The sequence below is a fragment of the Dicentrarchus labrax genome, unplaced genomic scaffold (genome assembly GCF_905237075.1).
Source record: "Dicentrarchus labrax unplaced genomic scaffold, dlabrax2021, whole genome shotgun sequence".
Lineage (NCBI taxonomy): Eukaryota > Metazoa > Chordata > Actinopteri > Moronidae > Dicentrarchus > Dicentrarchus labrax.
The window spans coordinates 22,212-36,032 of NW_026136841.1; the positions used below are offsets into that span (position 1 = coordinate 22,212).

At 43.8% G+C, this 13,821-nt stretch overlaps 1 protein-coding gene and 1 long non-coding RNA gene across 2 annotated transcripts; both read left to right on the top strand.

Annotated features, from left to right (window-relative positions):
• Positions 1-6,181: 6,181 nt before the first annotated feature.
• On the top strand, positions 6,182-6,886 carry LOC127360055 (uncharacterized). Its single transcript, XR_007883148.1, has 4 exons — positions 6,182-6,241; positions 6,395-6,488; positions 6,627-6,694; positions 6,823-6,886. It is a non-coding gene; the product is annotated as an uncharacterized LOC127360055 (long non-coding RNA).
• A 467-nt stretch (positions 6,887-7,353) lies between these two features.
• On the top strand, positions 7,354-9,534 carry LOC127360054 (uncharacterized). The gene is made up of 6 exons (XM_051394310.1): positions 7,354-7,492; positions 7,630-7,692; positions 7,868-7,948; positions 8,176-8,265; positions 8,449-9,256; positions 9,351-9,534. The coding sequence occupies exons 1-5, from the start codon at positions 7,415-7,417 to the stop codon at positions 9,226-9,228; spliced, it is 1,092 nt and encodes a 363-aa protein (XP_051250270.1). The 5' UTR covers positions 7,354-7,414; the 3' UTR covers positions 9,229-9,256; positions 9,351-9,534.
• Positions 9,535-13,821: the final 4,287 nt, after the last annotated feature.

Here is a 13,821-nt window from a genome sequence, read left to right on the forward strand (position 1 = left end):
GCACTTTGGGGGCCTCCACTTAGGTGGAGACCCCCACCCCAACCCAAACCTAACCAGCCAGGGCCTCCTGTGGATCAATGGTCAGTGCTCCTACCCATGCTAAGCTATAATAAGCTAACCCAGTCTAAATCCCATACTCTATCCCACCTAACCCCAGCCCATATCTATTTCTGTCCTAACCCTAACCAATTTGACCTAAACTAAGCCCCTTTTGTGGCCTTAACCCCAAACCCCAGTCCTGATTTAATTGGAATCTCCAACCCTGACCCCAAAATCCTGGCCTTGATTTATTTAAACCTCAGTGAAGGACATCTTAAGCCCATATAATGTTTGAAGCCACTGACTAAAGTAGGCAATTTAATACAATGGATGACGTGTAGCCATTAAAGGGAGGCACACATACCCAACGGAAGAAGTGTAATCATAGTTATGAACACTTAATAAATTTAAGGGAAAGAATTGGAGCCAGGGAATAAAGATTTTAATTGGAAAAAAGACATGGGAAACAACGGTTACAAGAAATCACTGCAATGACAGGAGGGAGGACACGAATTTTCAGAAAGGGAGGGGCTCAGAGTATAAAAGGGAGCGGCAGACATTTTGGAACTCAGTTTGGCACGGACCTCTGAGGGAGCCATTTCTCCCCAGAGGGGCTCATTCATAGGGGATACTTACCTCAATTAAAGGGAATACTTACCTCAACTAAAGGGAATACTTACCTCAACTAAAGGGAATACTTACCTCAACTAAAGGGAATACTTACCTCAACTAAAGGGAATACTTACCTCAACCAAAGGGAATACTTACCTCCACCTAAAAGGAAAAATACCTGTATGTCATGACAGCCTGAAGAAGTCCCAAGAAGAGGACGAAACGTCGCGAGCGTCACCTGACATACAAGAGAAAGAGAACATAACATGAGGGAAATTAAAGGAGCCACACAACAAAAAACAAAAGTGCAAAAAAATTGACAAACTGAGGACCTACATACAATATAACTTATACTTCATATAACAAAGGCGAACCGGTCTAACATAACTCAAATAATGAGCTTATAAAACCTCTTTAGAGAAGATGGGGACGGAGAGCTGGCCATCCACAGGGTGGAGAGTGCACTTTGGGGGCCTCCACTTAGGTGGAGACCCCCACCCCAACCCAAACCTAACCAGCCAGGGCCTCCTGTGGGTCAATGGTCAGTGCTCCTACCCATGCTAAGCTATAATAAGCTAACCCAGTCTAAATCCCATACTCTATCCCACCTAACCCCAGCCCATATCTATTTCTGTCCTAACCCTAACCAATTTGACCTAAACTAAGCCCCTTTTGTGGCCTTAACCCCAAACCCCAGTCCTGATTTAATTGGAATCTCTAACCCTGACCCCAAAATCCTGGCCTTGATTTATTTAAACCTCAGTGAAGGACATCTTAAGCCCATATAATGTTTGAAGCCACTGACTAAAGTAGGCAATTTAATACAATGGATGACGTGTAGCCATTAAAGGGAGGCACACATACCCAACGGAAGAAGTGTAATCATAGTTATGAACACTTAATAAATCTAAGGGAAAGAATTGGAGCCAGGGAATAAAGATTTTAATTGGAAAAAAGACATGGGAAACAACGGTTACAAGAAATCACTGCAATGACAGGAGGGAGGACACGAATTTTCAGAAAGGGAGGGGCTCAGAGTATAAAAGGGAGCGGCAGACATTTTGGAACTCAGTTTGGCACGGACCTCTGAGGGAGCCATTTCTCCCCAGAGGGGCTCATTCATAGGGGATACTTACCTCAATTAAAGGGAATACTTACCTCAACTAAAGGGAATACTTACCTCAACTAAAGGGAATACTTACCTCAACTAAAGGGAATACTTACCTCAACTAAAGGGAATACTTACCTCAACCAAAGGGAATACTTACCTCCACCTAAAAGGAAAAATACCTGTATGTCATGACAGCCTGAAGAAGTCCCAAGAAGAGGACGAAACGTCGCGAGCGTCACCTGACATACAAGAGAAAGAGAACATAACATGAGGGAAATTAAAGGAGCCACACAACAAAAAACAAAAGTGCAAAAAAATTGACAAACTGAGGACCTACATACAATATAACTTATACTTCATATAACAAAGGCGAACCGGTCTAACATAACTCAAATAATGAGCTTATAAAACCTCTTTAGAGAAGATGGGGACGGAGAGCTGGCCATCCACAGGGTGGAGAGTGCACTTTGGGGGCCTCCACTTAGGTGGAGACCCCCACCCCAACCCAAACCTAACCATTCAACTCAGTGTGTCTACGCCTGAGGAAGACCTACACAAGGTCGAAACGTCGCGCATGTAGACACACATAATTGGATCAATCTTTCAAAAATAAAATTTAAATTAGATCTTTTTGTTTACTTTAAAATTTCTTTTCTTTTACATTATTAGATTTAGGTTTTTAGTTTATTACTAGATAACAAAGGCTCCACTGATTAAAAAAATACACCGCTAATTAGATTAAAATATAGAGGGGTGTATTATAAATAGTGTAAATAGCATCAATCAGTTCATTATCTTATTACATTGTATCATTAATCAGTTCATTAATTATATTAAAAAAATCTTACTTGTTCAACATGGAGTATCAGAATGAAGGAGAATGGCAGACAGTGAGAAGGGGAAAACGACAGGGACGCGCCCGAGAGCGAACTTATCAACCACAATATGATGTACACGAGGGAGCGAGAGCTGACTGGAGGATGGACCGCGCACCGCCTCATCCTCGTCCAGCGAGGGTGAGGTCCCAGTCCTATTACAGGACTAACTCCTTTAACCTAACCCTAACCCTAACCCTAACCCTCTGCTTTTTGAGTGAATTAATATATTTGTGTTTTTTATTGATTGGATGCAAGACTGATAAAATTAAGATTTATTTTTATCTGCGTCCATGTGTGCAGTCGCAGAGCAGCAGGCCAGTGGTGAGCCAGGCCAGCAGGAGCAGGAGCAGCAGGCCAGTGGTGAGCCAGGCCAGCAGGAGCAGGAGCAGCAGGCCAGTGGTGAGCCAGGCCAGCAGGAGGAGGAGGAGGGAGGAGCAGGAGGAAACTCCAACAAATTAAACAAAAATAATAAATACATTTATTTAAAAAATTGAAATAGTTTCTGTGGTTATTAAGCATTTAACACTTTTATAAAATAGGAGATTAATGTCTAATGTCGCCTCATATTTCCAGAAATGTTGTACCACAGAAAACACATCCTATGTCCTGATATGTTGAAGTATTAGTAAACAAGCTTTAGTTGGCAGTAAAGATACAGCTGGACAGTAATACTGTATTTCTGTGTTTGAATGGATGAAGAAGTATAAATGAACATCTATATTTAAGTCATCAATTTCAGAATCATAAATACTTACAAACAAATAATTACTTTTGTTACAACTCCAGATTAGGGTGGCCATTTCCTCCACATCAAAAAGGAGGACACTTTGCATACACAGGTACACGCAAGCAGATATTTTTTTGGTATCCGGTTTTATATTTTAATGTTTTTCCACCAGATTACATAAAGGTGCATACACATACCACATAGCTAATAATAAATATACAAGATACAGCTCATGACAACGTGCCCTTCCAATTCAGATGACATAGGTCTAATAAACATCATACAGAAACTGTTCTTAATGTTTTTATCTGGATAGATAAAGGGTAAGGTTAAGTTCTCTGTAGCTGAGAGCTTGATTGACAGCCTGGTGGTAACCTAGCAACTGTGAGAGACCTGTTGTGAACACATGGCTCATTTGAATATTAAAATTAGCCATGTGTTGATAGGTTACCACACGAAAATTTAGAGTTTTTCATACAATCTTGTGTTGTTGACAACACATATAACTTTGTAGTGGAAAATGTATATGAATATGCTAAAATTATTTAATTTATTAGTGTCTGTAGCCGTCATTAATTTGATAGTTTATTTAATGTAAACAAATCAGTAAGTGAATGGGGAGGTTGCAATTTTATCAATAATGATATTTAATGTACTTAAACCATATTACTGTTTAGTGCTTTTGTGTTTATGGTACGAAATTACTTAAAAATCCATTACATAATTTATAATGAAAGCATTCAATACGACATTTATTTTGACATTCTATTTCCGGTTGTTTTTTTTTTTTTTTTATAAGAAATTACGGTTTGCACATTGGTAGGACTGAACCATTTCATGCTGGGTTGAGGGTTTAGGCTATATCTTTTATTTTAGCTAAAATAAATTAACAGACACATATATATTTATTTCTGAAAATTATAAAACATTGTAATAGTACTAAACAATTTTATCAGATAATTAATGTCCAGTTTCACATTATTGTACAACACGGTTCATCGTAATGATCCACCCTACCTTCCTGTACCGCGCTCTGATTGGTTGAACCAAATTTTTCGAATGTCGCCAGTAGCCTAGCTAGCACAACAACAGAGAGAGAGATACGGAGCTGTTTTTGTGTACGCAAACCCTGAGAGCTATTGAGAGAGAGTTGGAGAGCTATTGAGAGAGAGTTGGAGACATACACATACACATCTATACATACACACACATTCATTCACTTTGGAAGCAGAGGATTTGCCTTCTACGGTGAGTTTAATTTTAACAATTACAATCTGTATTATTGATAATAATGTATGATTATGTTAATGAATATGATGCATTGCTGAACAAAGCACTAACAGTAAATAAAATACCGTAAAACTTATAATAATTGTCCGGCGTGTATTTGCTTAAAACACTGAATTGGGGACCTGCGTTTATTTCCTTTAGCACAAACTGTTGCTCAGCACATATGGAAATATTCTCTAACTGTACTGTTTCTCTTCAGTTTCGTATGGTAATTGTAACTTACGGTACATTTTAGCTCTACTGCTGGTTTATATGCGCCGCAGCCATGACAGTGAACGTGAACGCCGCTTTACGTCAGCTGCATATTTACGTCATCCGGCCGGCGTACAGACAGTAAACAGACCGTGAGTGACGGACTATACATGATGATATTAATGTAATGAAACCTTTTGTAGTGATACATGGACTCTTAATGGAGGAACGGACACAGACCGTACAGACTTTATTCCCGCTTTAGAGTTGTTTACCGTCTCTGTTGTTTACCGTGTTAAGTCCGAATGAATCAACGTTATAACGTTACTTTGGTGTTTATAGTTTCCGTAAAATGAAGTGAGCGATTGAATTGTGGAGACTCTATAACTAATGATCTAATGATGTGCATTATGTACATATTGACTGAAGTTTAAACATTTATATATTTGTGTAGGACATTGAAACGGTTTAAAACCCTCTGAAGCTCTGAGTCTGTGCGTTTTACTACATCCGGATCATTTCATTCACCATTGCAGACCTGCGTTATTATTAACTATGCCTTTTACTGGTCCAGCTCACTTAAGGTCAAATTGGGTTGTATGTGGCCCCTGAACCAAAATGAGTTTGACACCCCTGCCTTAAAGTGTCTTGTGAGTGTGATTAAATGTCATTATAATTTATTCTTGCATCCTTTTAGATGCCACGTGGCAAGTCCTTTCGTCGCTCTGAGGCTGCTGGGAGGAGGGAGGCAGAGCGCGAGAAGGTTACCGTAAGTGGCCCAGTCGTGACTTTGTTCCTCGTAAGTACACGTTTCATTTATTCAACTATTCTGCCTATATGTGTAAGGTGTGCATGTGTCATAACTAATTTTGCAGTGGTTAATTAAGTTTTATTTTGGTGTTTGTTTCTGTGTTTTATAATAGGCCGTGGCACCGGTACACGCCATCGTGTGAGGAAATGGCCAGTTTCAGTCACGGCCCGCCAACACAAGCTGGTCATCCCTGCTGAGTCTCCTGATAAGAAGGTAATGCATTTCGCAATTTATAAACAAAATATCTGCTCTGATGATTGATTAGTGATTTTCATTCTAATGATATTCCTTCTGTGCCCCCTCCCCAGTTTGTTCTTATTGTAGGAGCGTCCCATCTGCGCTCCATTGCAGACGGGATCGTGCCGATGCCAGAGGGAATGCTTTCCTTTGGTGTCATGTCCACACCGGGGGCCGGTGCGTCCGACCTGAGGACCGAGTTACTCAACGCTGACGTACCTCGGACCCCCGGACGCAGTCTGCATCATGGCCCCCAGCAACAACCTGACAGCCAGCCGGACCCCCTTGAGGCAGGAGCTGACTTCCAGAAGCTCCTGTACAGTGCCCGCAGTCATTGGCCCAATGTAGGTTATTGATTATATTGTATTTACTATTACACCTTTTCGTACTAGGATTAATTTGGTTCCATGAGCTATTACAGTATAATGTACATTTATTTTAAAGGTTATGATATTTTGAGGAGAAGTACTTTAATAGTGAACAATTGTTCTGTGCAGGTCTTTGTCTTGGACTTTGTGCCACGTCTGACTGTTGATCCTCAGCTACAAGAGTTCATGCGTCAAGTGTTCCATCGAGTGGCAGCAAGAATGGGTACGTTTCAAAATATATTTTGAAAAAATGTTTGAATTATTATTATTTTGTCCATAATAGTCATTATTTTGTAATTTAAAAAGAAGATAATGTATTTAAGTATGTAAATAATTAATCAGCTTCTTGTTGTTATTTAAGGTATCAAGTACTTCTCGTCTTCTGGCCACTTCCCTTTGAACAACTTGGACCTGTGGAGCCCAGATGGTGTAAGTAGAGTATATTGTGAGGAAATGGAAAAGTTTGATGTACACATTGCAGTAGTTCAGTTCATAGCAGATGCAAATTGAGAGTACATTTTATGATCACTAAATGTATTACTCTAACTTTTGGTCAGGTTCACTTGAGTGATGGCGAAGGCATGGTGGTCCTCACTCGTTTGCTGTGGGCTGCAGCTTACGCGTCACTGGAGGTGCCTGTACCAAAACCGCAGGCCGCTCCCAGGACATCATTGCCTGTTCGTCACGTCACTCCAAGGGTCGTTGTGAGGGGAGAGGTCATCGTGCCTCGCCCCTCTTACCCTTACGAGTGGACGTCTGTGGAGAGGGGCAGGAAGGTAATATTTGCACACTGTAATTTAGGTGTTGAGACTGATTTTCTCCCAGCAGTTTATTTCTGTTATGGTGAGTGGGTACTTCTTTTTAACATATCTGCTGTTTTTCATTACAGAGGAATGTACCGGTACCTGAGGAACCTGCACAGTCCTCTGGTGCACCGAAAAGATAAAGGTTCAACAGCAGGTTTGTTATGCTTTTACATAAATAGTTATGATAGGTTAATTGGTTATTTGTCCATTGATTATAGATGAGAGAAATTGTCTAATACTGTTTTATTATGTGTTTTTTATTTTTATTTGTTAGTTTGTTGCCACTCCTGTCGCATTGAAGGAGTGCTTCATCCCGCTGAACCCCGTGAGGTTCAGCATTTCCATGTTGGCTGTCATGGATGCTGTTGTCCCTTCCCATCTTCCTACCCCTGAGTGCACCGCTGTTCCACATGACAAAACGGTAATTTGCATTCAGATTGTATGTGTTGGTTTCTGCTTCTTCCTGAAATTAACACCCTTTAAAAATTGCTTAAGCCCAAAAGGAGCTTTTCCCCAAATATAGTTTTAAAGGTTATTTGGTTTCCTTCTTTACATTAGAAACCTGTCGTGGAACGTAGGCGGAAAGCTGTTGCCTGCAAGAGGAGACCTGCAAAGCGCCAGGTTTGTTTTTATTATATTAAATATTTTACTGGTTTGTACAGTTTGACAGACAGGCAGCAATAATTTAATATTTCTTTGTGTTTGATGTATTTCGTCTGTTATTTAGATCATTAGAAAATACATGGCAACTTTATATTTCATTTTTGTAGTTACATTTTGTGTTGGTTGTTTTCAGGTTGAGGCAACACCCAGTGTTGTGGAGGTGTGTCCCCGTCCCACACCTGCCAGTCCTGTGAAAGTGGTTGCTGCTGCAGAGGTTGGTGCATGCTACACCATACATTTACACATGTGTTTTAAATGGAGAATGCAAAGATATTTCAGTATGCACCAAGTTGACAAAGTTGAACATGTTGAAATGACAAGACCTCATTTGAGTTTTAGTGTGTGTGTGTGTGTGTGTGTGTGTGTGTGTGTGTGTAATTAAAAAAAAAAAAGTTGTATTTTGTTAATACACAATATTTAATTTTTGTTTGATTATTTTAGGCTCAGGTGACACCATGCGTGGTGGACACATCCCCAGAGCCTTCACCTGCCACGGCTGTGGAAGTGGTTGCTGCTGCGCAGGAGGAGGAGGTTGGTGCATGTTATATCACACATTTCACAAATGTGTTTTAAATGGTGCATGCAAAGCTGTTTTCTTGTTGATACAGTATATATTAAAGTTAAATACAAAACAACTTTAAGGTTCACAAGTGTATGTTGAAAGTAACATGTAAGTAACAAATACATGTTTTTTTTCTTTTTGTTTTTCTTTAGGCCCCGGTGACACCAGGCGTGGTGGATGCCTTCCCAGACCCATCACCTGCCACAGCTGACGAGGAGGAAGTCAGCACACCAAGATCTGTCAAAGATGAGTATGATGCTAACCCAATTTCTTGCAGGTGTTTAGAAAACGAGCCAATAGCACCAGTAGTTTCCGGTAAACTCAGAGCAGCACCATTAACTCAGGATGTAAATGTATCAATAGCGGGTAGTGTTGTAGCTGCGATAAAACATGCAATTGCTCCGGTTTGTACATGGCGAGGGAAAGATATTGATGATATCTGTGCAGAAGGCAGCAAGTTGGCCAGTTTAGTTGCTGAAGGAAGCCAGGACAGTGTTGAGATTAAACTGTGTAAATTGATTGAACAGGGTAGTTTGTTTGGCAGGAAGTGGAAGGTAGACGTTGCCTCGCCAGTGTACGGAGATTTTGGGTTTTTGGATGACAACAGTGTGATGTATGAACAGCTACAGGAAACTTTGCTGAGTGATGGAATGTGTTTGTTGAACCTCCAAGGTTCAGTCAGTGCAATTATTCATCACAATAAGTACTTTGTGGTAGTTGATTCTGGGACTCGTGATGCATCTGGGCTGGCATCTAGTTTTGGCAGATCTGTAGCTGTTTTCAACACATCCGTGCGTGACCTGATGTATCATATCAGACATCTTAAGAGGTCTTTGGGTGCCCACAGTGCTCTGGCTCATCAACGTCTACGTCAGGGACGCCTTGACGAGGCTCGACGAGACGAGAGCCAGAGTCACTTCCATCTTTGGTGATCTTTTGAAGATGGACTCCACCAAGAAGGTAGGTTTTGTTATCCACCACAGCGTGCCGTGTACCCAGTGTAATGTTTGTTTTGTCATGTGTCTGAATGTTGTTGTGTTGCTGTGTCACACAGATCACCAAAAAGCTTGCGGGCGGTGCTGCCGGGACGGCCGCCTGGGTCACCAACGTCGGCAATGAGTACGGGCAGGTGCTCATGTCTGTCCTCACCGCAGCTGAGGGGGGCGGACTTGTCGACATGGCGGCCGGACTGATGCGGCGGTACCGCGAAGCCAGGAAGGCCCCTCCAAGGGTCCTGTACGTGGACCGGGACTGCTGTGCCACCGTGGGACAGTGTCAAACGTCCAAGCTGTTCCACGAGTGGCACGAGCTGGTCGTCAGGCTCGACGTGTGGCACCTCATGCGGCGTTTCGCCAGAGGGGTGACCACTGACAGCCACCAGCTCTACGGCCTCTTCATGGCGAGGCTCTCCTTCGCCATTTTTGAGTGGGACGCCGAAGACGTGTCCCGCCTGAGAGGAGCCAAGCAGTCCGAGGAGGGGAGGGACGCCCAGGAGGTCAAGCTGTCCGCCAAGGAGCTAGCCCGTCACTGCCGGCGCCGCACCAGGGGTGCAGTGGAGACGGAGCGGCTGGTCCAAGAGGTGCTGGACACCTTCTGGCACGTGACGGACAGCATGGGCGTCCCTTTGATCGACCGCGCCCGAATGGAGGAGATCTGGAGCACGCAGCGCCGACACCTCGACTGCATTCAGGACCCTGCGGGAGTGGACCTCTACACCAAGACGGGAGAGCTCACCAAAGGCGGGGTGAGGCTCCCCGTCTACCCGGTGCGGCCGAGGCTCCACTTCCCTGGAATCGTTCCACCTGCACCTGTGCCGCTTCATCCCAGGTAAGTACATGTGTGGTTTACAACACAGACTCAATTATGTATTTGTGTGTTTATTTGTCCTCACACTAACTGTGTTGCTTTGTTTCTGCTTAGGCCAATCTGCAAGTGATGTACACTTCCAGGTGTACCTGCTGGAGGGCCTGGTGCGGTGGAACGAGAATCGAGGCAGGGCGGCAGTCGAGGGAGGACAGAGGTCGGCGCTGCGTTGCTACAGTGCCCAGCTGCAGCACAGCTTCGACCAGCTGACCCAAGAGCTTCTTGGGCGCACACTGGTCGACATGTACACCATGCCCAGGGAGTACACAGGTGGAACTGCGCCACCACCGCTACGTCACTCCCAGGCAAGCCAGAGAGGTCACCGCTCTCTGGCTGAAGTTGAGTGACTGGGACAAGGCGGCGGTCAAATTCCCCCCCCGTCACCAGGACCGGCTCGTCCAGGGCCGATTCAGGACCAGCCAGCGGCACGCTCACACGCCAGGGGTGGCTAGTGTGAAGCGGTAAGCAGTCACAATAAATTTCCAAGCTTTGTTTAGTTCTTGTTCTGTGCTGTCAGTCACAAACTAACTCACTCTCTCTCTCTCTCTCTCTCTCTGTGTGTGTCAATGTAGTGCGGTCCTGGGCAAGGGGGGCGGGAGCGGCGCAGTCTCCCGATGTGTCAAGGCTTGTGGAGGCTGTCCTGCTGGACCTCAGCATCCTCCACTGCGGCGAGGAGAGGACGATTGCCGGGGTCCGCCTTCATCGCTGGAGTGCCGTCATGAGGGACTATCAAACAATTCGAGAGAATGTTTATAGTTGTGCAGCCCTCATGACGAGCACCCGCATCCAGCTGTATGAGGTCAATCAGCGGACCCTGACGCAATGGTAAGACCTGATCCTTTCTCTCACATCTGATCTGAAGTGGCAGTGTGAGTGTGTGTGAGTGTGTGTGAGTGTGTGTGAGAGTGTGTGTGAGTGTGTGTGTGTGTGTGAGTGTGTGTGTGTGTGTGTGTGTTTGGGAGGGAGGGATTTGTAAATATTGTGTATATGTGTGTATGTATTTAGTAAGTCAGTTGTGTTTGTTAAATTAATATTATGTATATAGTTGTCATATATAAGTTATACCTTTATTTGTCCCACAATGGGCAAATTCCAATATCTATATAGTTGTATATAGTTGTCTTAATTGTTTTAGTTTAAATAAACTTTTCTTTTTGAAACCAATGCTTTCTCCTGCTTCTTTCTGCCTTTAAGAAATTAAATAAATATAGGGAAGACTAGGTATCTAGAATAGGTGCCTGATAGCAGTAAATCCCCACAAGTTACAGTCACAATACATCATTCCCTCTCCTCACTTAAAACTAGGGTCAAGGGGTCAAACCAGGTCAGGTTCAAAGGCTTACTTAGAGACTAGGTGAGAATTGGCCTTTTACAAGTGGACATTGTAAAACAACAGGGGGTGCCGAGGGGCCTTCACTTCTCACCTCCTGGCTTCCTGATTAAAACAACAGGGGGGCTCTTACCTCCTGCGAGAACTTGGGGTTTGACCGGACTGAGAGAGGACCGGACTGGTAGGTGTGTCTCCCCCAAGAGGGGTTTCAAAAAGAAGGCAAAAAACAGACAGTCAATTCATTCAAGCATTTTATTTGGACAGAATGGAAGGCAGAAAAGCAAAGCGAAAAACCAAACATGTCACTTCATTAGGTTTGTTACAAATACACTTTTTAAAACTACATATGTGTTTCTATGTACCTTGACTAACAGAGTTCTGTCTTGTATTTTATATTTTAGGGGACTACGACTGCACCTCCTCCTCATCCTCCTCCAGCTCCTCTCCTCGACAGCTTCAGGCAGCAGAGCCAGTGGCGGGGACCAGCAAGCCCACCCGTTGCACTCTGTACAGGCGCAAAATTAAAGCGGCAAAAGACAAAAAAGTCCTCCAAAGTAGCAGGGGAAAGCCACAGCACAAGCCTGGGGACCCCTGCTACATCTGTGACCAAGCATGCACGGTGGATGGTGGCCACGCGTACTTCAAGGGCCAATACTTTTGTGCTGTGAAAGAGGGCCCTGGAGGACGCACAGTGCAAGAGTGGACCAGGGAACAGCTTGGCCCTGGTAAGCTGCATAAGCTCCCCAGAACAACAGCCTGGAACCTCAAACGGAAGTATGAGAAACCAGAGAAACCGGGGGGGAAAGTGAGGAAGCCCCACAAACTGAGGATCTGCCAGCTCTGTGGCCAGCCACAGCAGAAAGACTTTGGCCACAGCCAGTATGGGGGAGAACACTTCTGTGCTCTTTATGAAGGGAAGACTGTGGAGCTGTGGCTGGCTGAGAAGAGGTCACAAAAACATTAAAATTATCCAACTGTACTGTATTATCCAAGCACCTTATATGTTTCATCTGTTCATTGCACCTTATATTTTTTATTTTTACTTTGCACTGCATTATACTGGTTATTTATACATATTTTATATTGCATTCTATATTGCTTTTTTTGATTTGTGTGTGTGTGTGTGTGTTTGTTTGTTGTTACTGTGTGTAATGCTGCTGCTACACTGCAATTTCCCAGCTTATGTTATACATTTTGACCCTTTCTAATAAACATTTAATTGATTAAATCCTTGTCTTCTCTATTTAAATATTTTTTAACATAACTTTTTAAACCTGGAGCCATTCATGAGGCCAAAACCATTCAAATATTAATGTACATTTAACCAAACAAACCTGGAGCCATTCATGAGGCCAAAACCATTCAAATATTAATGTACATTTAACCAAACAGGTCTCGTCGCTTTAAATGCGTGCGGGGCCTTTAATTCTCCGTGTCGCCGCCGTATGATAAGTAGCCATGTGCTCGGGATGACGTAGGACAACAGCTTTTGACTGACACATGTCGAGAGAAGGAGGGGGGAAAGGGGGGATCGTTCCAATTCTTTGGCGTTATAATCGGGAGAAATAGAAGGAGAGGCTCTTTGGGGCTGCTTTTTATCACACGAGCCCGGGGAAATGCGGCCGACCCGGGGCCGGGGGCCGGCTGCGCACGCCGCCCTCCGCGCTCCGCACGGCTCCCTTGCTTCTTCGCGCAATATGACCAGCAATGGTCTCTGTATGCCAGCCAATGAGCAGCAGCCAGTGCTGTCGAGCGTTAGTCGAGCGTTGTCAGCTCTGGGCCAATCAGCAGCCAGTGCTGTCGAGCGTTAGTCGAGCGTTGTCAGCTCTGGGCCAATCAGCAGCTCGGATTGTCGAGCGTTAGTCGAGCGTTAGACGTTAACGCCCACCTCTTAACCTCACCGGCTGCCGTATGCGACGGACAGAAATCCCCGTGTGTTTTGAGAGAGCAGTGAGATCTGAGAGAGTGAGTAAAACCAAAATAAATAGAATATTAATGTACTGATATAACACAGCCACCCCACTGTACTGTTACGATGTACTGAATGGAGTTAATGTTTTATTACGTTCTGCCGGCACTCTCTGGTTAGCTTATGCTAATATTGAACGTGGACGTCAGGCGTCCCTGTTTACACATTTAAACCATATTTATACTTCGAATTTCGACTTCAAACTGTAGTAACTACATCTACAGGGTCTAAGGAAGATAATCAGGTAGTCTGTTTATAGATTAAATACATTGTGAGAGATCGCCAGCCCTCAGAAAAGTAGTAACTAAAATGACCTCATTCACCTCCTTGTTTTTAGTTAGCAAAATCGCGGCTGGTCTGTTT

Bases quoted from the DNA above. Each gene is read 5' to 3' on its own strand.
- LOC127360054 (XM_051394310.1), top strand. From the start codon at position 7,415: ATGTTGGCTGTCATGGATGCTGTTGTCCCTTCCCATCTTCCTACCCCT. The intron at 7,493-7,629 runs GTAATTTGCATT...TCTTTACATTAG, and splicing joins CTGTTCCACATGACAAAACG to AAACCTGTCGTGGAACGTAG. The intron at 8,266-8,448 runs GTTGGTGCATGT...GTTTTTCTTTAG, and splicing joins CTGCTGCGCAGGAGGAGGAG to GCCCCGGTGACACCAGGCGT.